We start from the raw sequence: 3,601 nt of genomic DNA, 5'->3' as shown, positions 1-3,601 counted from the left end.
CTGGCCGTCGCTGTCTCGCCGCACGCCTGGTGAGATGCGGTGCCAGCGGTGATGCTAAGGTCGTGGTACGGGGGGATGGCTTCGGGAAGGATGGGGGTGCTCCTGAGCAGAGCCTCTTCCTGCAAACCACCGCTGCCTTGCGGGGAAAACACAACCGAGCCCCGAAGCGTGGCTCTGGGATGTGGGATGTGTGTCCTGGTTAGCGAGCACAGCGCTCTCCAGGGTTGATTGCCTCCTTCCCATGGGTGGGATCCTGCTGCACACCCCACAGCACTGCGGGTGCTTTTGCGGGTGCTTTTGGTCCTAGGAATGCCCCCTACTTTGTTTTTTATGGCTGTGGGGTGCTGCATATCCTCTGCAGGTACTCGTGGTGCAGCAACCGGCTGCTGGAGCAGCGATACTCCTGGGCCAGCCACCTCACCCTGGCCGACCTCATTCCCCTGGAGAGCCCGGCGGGCGCCGGCTGTGCCGGCAAGCAGGACTGGCCAGAGAGAGTGGTGGTGGGGCACAATGTGGCCTTCGACCGGGCGTTCATCAAGGAGCAGTACCTCATCCAGGTAATCTGTGGTGCCTTGCTTCGTGCCAGCAGCTGCAGTTCATTACCCGGTTGATTGCTTGCATTGGCTCTTCAGGGTTGTTTTGGCCGATGCAGTTCTGCACGGATACCCCAGGGTTGTGCTCGCCTTGTCCTGCAGAACAGGTTGAGGTCGGATCCTTTTAGAGGGAGATACTTTTGCATCCCATAAGGTTGCTGAAGGCTGCAGGGTTGCAGCTGGGGCTGTGGCAGGAGCCTTTGAGCAGCTGACAGCCTGCACCGGGGATGCTCTTGGCTCTCAAAAGAGGGGTGCCGGGAGGCAAAGCTTTGCCTTGACAAAAGCAGCCCGAGCAGAGGACTTGCAGCCCTGTAACACAGGGCAGTGCTTGCTGGCAGCTACAGGATGTTTGGCAGCACGTTTTCTCCTCTAGCATGTCCCAAAGCATCTCTTTTCTCCCCCCTCGGTGTGTCCCAGGGCTCCCGGGTGCGTTTTCTGGACACCATGAGCATGCACATGGCTATCTCGGGGCTGACAGGCTTCCAGCGCAGCCTCTGGATGGCTGCCAAGCACGGCAAGAGGAAGGGTCTGCAGCAGGTCAAGCAGCACATGAAGAAAACACAGAGCAAAACAGAGGGGCCAGCTGTGAGTAAGGGAGCTGAGCCGCTGGCAGTGGCCTGGGTGGCAGGGGACCGTTTGATCTTGTAATGGGACTGTTTACTCCTGTACTGGGACCATCTGCTCCTGTACTGGCAGGGTAGGAGCTGGTGGAGCAGATCTGCTGGGTGAAGCTCTCCCAGCACCTTCCAGATGAGATGGCTTTGGTTTAAAGTGGAGCAGCAGCATCCTTTACCTCTCCTGAATTTGGCCGCAGCTGGTCCTCATCCCGCACCATCTGAGCCCCTCTGTTGTTCGCAGGTCACTTCGTGGGACTGGGTGCACGTCAGCAGCATCAACAACCTGGCAGACGTGCACGCACTTTACGTTGGGGGGGAGCCGCTGGAGAAGGAGGCACGGGAGCTCTTTGTGAAGGGGACCATGGCCGACATCAGGAGTAACTTCCAGGTGCAGGCGACCATCCCGATGGGCAGCGGGAGCTGGAGATGGGAGTGGGGTGGGAGCAGCTGCTGAGGTAGTTTCCATTTTGCTGCCCTTTCTTGCAAGGGTTTTGGGTGTGCGTGGGGCTGTGATGTCCCCCATCCTCCCGCAGCCTCGTGCTGGCAGAGGGGTGGCTGCTTTGCCTGCTCTTACCTGCCTCTGCCCCCAGGACCTGATGTCGTACTGTGCCCACGATGTCCAGGCCACCCATGAGGTGTTTCAGGAGCAGCTGCCGCTTTTCATGGAGAGGTGAGAGAGGCTGAGCTCTGGCCAGCGTTGACCAAGGGGCTGTGGGCTTGGCTGGCAGTGGGGAGGATCACGGCCCTCTGGGGATGGGACACAGCTCCTCTTGTTCTTGGGGTGGTGGCGGGAGGTTGGGGGGCCCTGAACCCCTGTTCAGGAGGGATTTCAGGCTCCCCCTCATCTAGGTGAGAAGGAATAAGGAGCAGCACAGCGTGGCTGGAGGAGGTGAGCAGACTTAGTGAGGCAGATCAGAGTGATATGGGTTTGGGGTTGTTGCACAGGATTGTTTTTAGGGCAGCAATTTATGTGCAGGGCAGGCAGAAGATACAGGGATCCTTGCGGTTTAGGGGAAGAGCACTGAGGGTTGTGCAGGTCTGCAAAACTCTCGGTGAAGACACATTGATGTCCATTGTATTCTGGTGCTTCCAGGGCACATCTCCTCCAGCAGACATCTAATTCCTCGCTGCTTTGGGCTCTAGGTGTCCCCACCCTGTGACATTTGCAGGGATGCTGGAGATGGGGGTGTCCTACCTGCCGGTGAATGGGAACTGGAAGAGGTACCTGGATGATGCTCAGGGCATCTATGAGGAGCTGCAGAAGGAGATGAAGAAGTCCCTGATGAACCTGGCTAACGATGCCTGCCAGCTGCTGCATGAGGACAGGTACCTGTGGGCTGGGGGTGCAGGTCCTGCCACTCACAGGATGGAGACCAGACGCCGGGTGGTCCATGGCGGTCTGTGGGCAGGGGCTGGGGACGGGAGCAAAACTGTGGCATGACAGCAATGTGTCGGCAGGTACAAGGATGACCCCTGGCTCTGGGATCTTGAGTGGGACACGCAGGAGTTTAAGCAGAAGAAGAATCCGGGGAAGAAGAAGAAGAAGAAGAAAGATCAGGATGGGGACAGCAAAACCTCCCCAGCATCAGCGGGTGCAGATGGATCTGTGCAGGAGTGGCAGGAAGGTGAGTGTGGGTGGGCACTGGGGACGGGGGATGCTTGAGGGATGCCTTCCCAGGGGTACCCAGACAAAGGGACATGGTTTGTTAGTGCTGGCAGCGTGAAGCATTGCTGGCCTGTGTCCCCATGCTGGGGCACGTGGTGGGGGACTGGTTTGAGGTCCCTCTCCCCAGTGGGGTGGCACGGAGGGCTCTTTGCCAGCCAGTCCTCCTTGCCCCATCAGACCCTGGTCCCCCCAGCGAGGATGAGGAGCTGAAAGCCCCTGCAAGCCAGGTCTGCCTGGAGCGTCTGAAGGAAACAGTCATGCTGCAACCCAAGAGACTTCAGCACCTGCCAGGCCACCCAGGGTGAGTTGGGGATCCTGGCTGTCCCCAGGGCTTGCCCTGCACTCTCTGACCCATGCCTGCTCCTCCCCAGCTGGTACCGCAAGCTGTGCCCACGCCTGGAGGAGGCAGGGTGGGTGCCGGGACCCAGCCTCATCAGCCTGCAGATGAGGGTGACCCCGAAGCTGATGCGCCTGGCCTGGGATGGCTTCCCCCTCCATTACTCGGAGAAGCATGGCTGGGGCTACCTGGTGCCGGGACGGCAGGACAATTTGCCAGCAGCCCCCTTGGAGGTGGAGGGCCCTCCCTGCCCGCACAGGTGAGGGGGGATGCAGTGGGGTGCCGAGCTGGGGGCTGCCCCATGATGGGGTTTGGGAGCTCCCTGGGAACCTGACCAACGGGTGTCCCGGAGCTTCGGGCCCCGCTGAGGCTGGGTGGTGCCTCACTG

The 3,601-nt window shown here is 60.1% G+C and overlaps 1 protein-coding gene across 1 annotated transcript in view; it reads left to right on the top strand.

The window, feature by feature from the left end:
• Positions 1-3: 3 nt before the first annotated feature.
• Positions 4-3,601, top strand: part of POLG (polymerase (DNA directed), gamma) — a gene marked incomplete at its 5' end in the record, with an annotated part of 9,586 nt that continues 5,988 nt past the window's right edge. Inside the window, 10 exons of the mRNA XM_009702724.1 lie at positions 4-29; positions 362-557; positions 1,011-1,178; positions 1,452-1,598; positions 1,801-1,880; positions 2,354-2,536; positions 2,669-2,835; positions 3,054-3,177; positions 3,248-3,473; positions 3,600-3,601. The exon at positions 3,600-3,601 is cut by the window's right edge and continues 118 nt beyond it. Of these exons, the coding sequence (XP_009701026.1) occupies positions 4-29; positions 362-557; positions 1,011-1,178; positions 1,452-1,598; positions 1,801-1,880; positions 2,354-2,536; positions 2,669-2,835; positions 3,054-3,177; positions 3,248-3,473; positions 3,600-3,601 (1,319 nt within the window). The remainder of the gene's footprint in view (positions 30-361; positions 558-1,010; positions 1,179-1,451; positions 1,599-1,800; positions 1,881-2,353; positions 2,537-2,668; positions 2,836-3,053; positions 3,178-3,247; positions 3,474-3,599) is intronic.

The sequence above is a fragment of the Cariama cristata genome, unplaced genomic scaffold, assembly GCF_000690535.1.
Source record: "Cariama cristata isolate BGI_N322 unplaced genomic scaffold, ASM69053v1 scaffold40126, whole genome shotgun sequence".
NCBI classification, from domain to species: Eukaryota; Metazoa; Chordata; class Aves; order Cariamiformes; family Cariamidae; genus Cariama; species Cariama cristata.
Note: the sequence above shows the minus strand (reverse complement) of the source record. Positions and strands in the feature narration are given on the sequence as shown.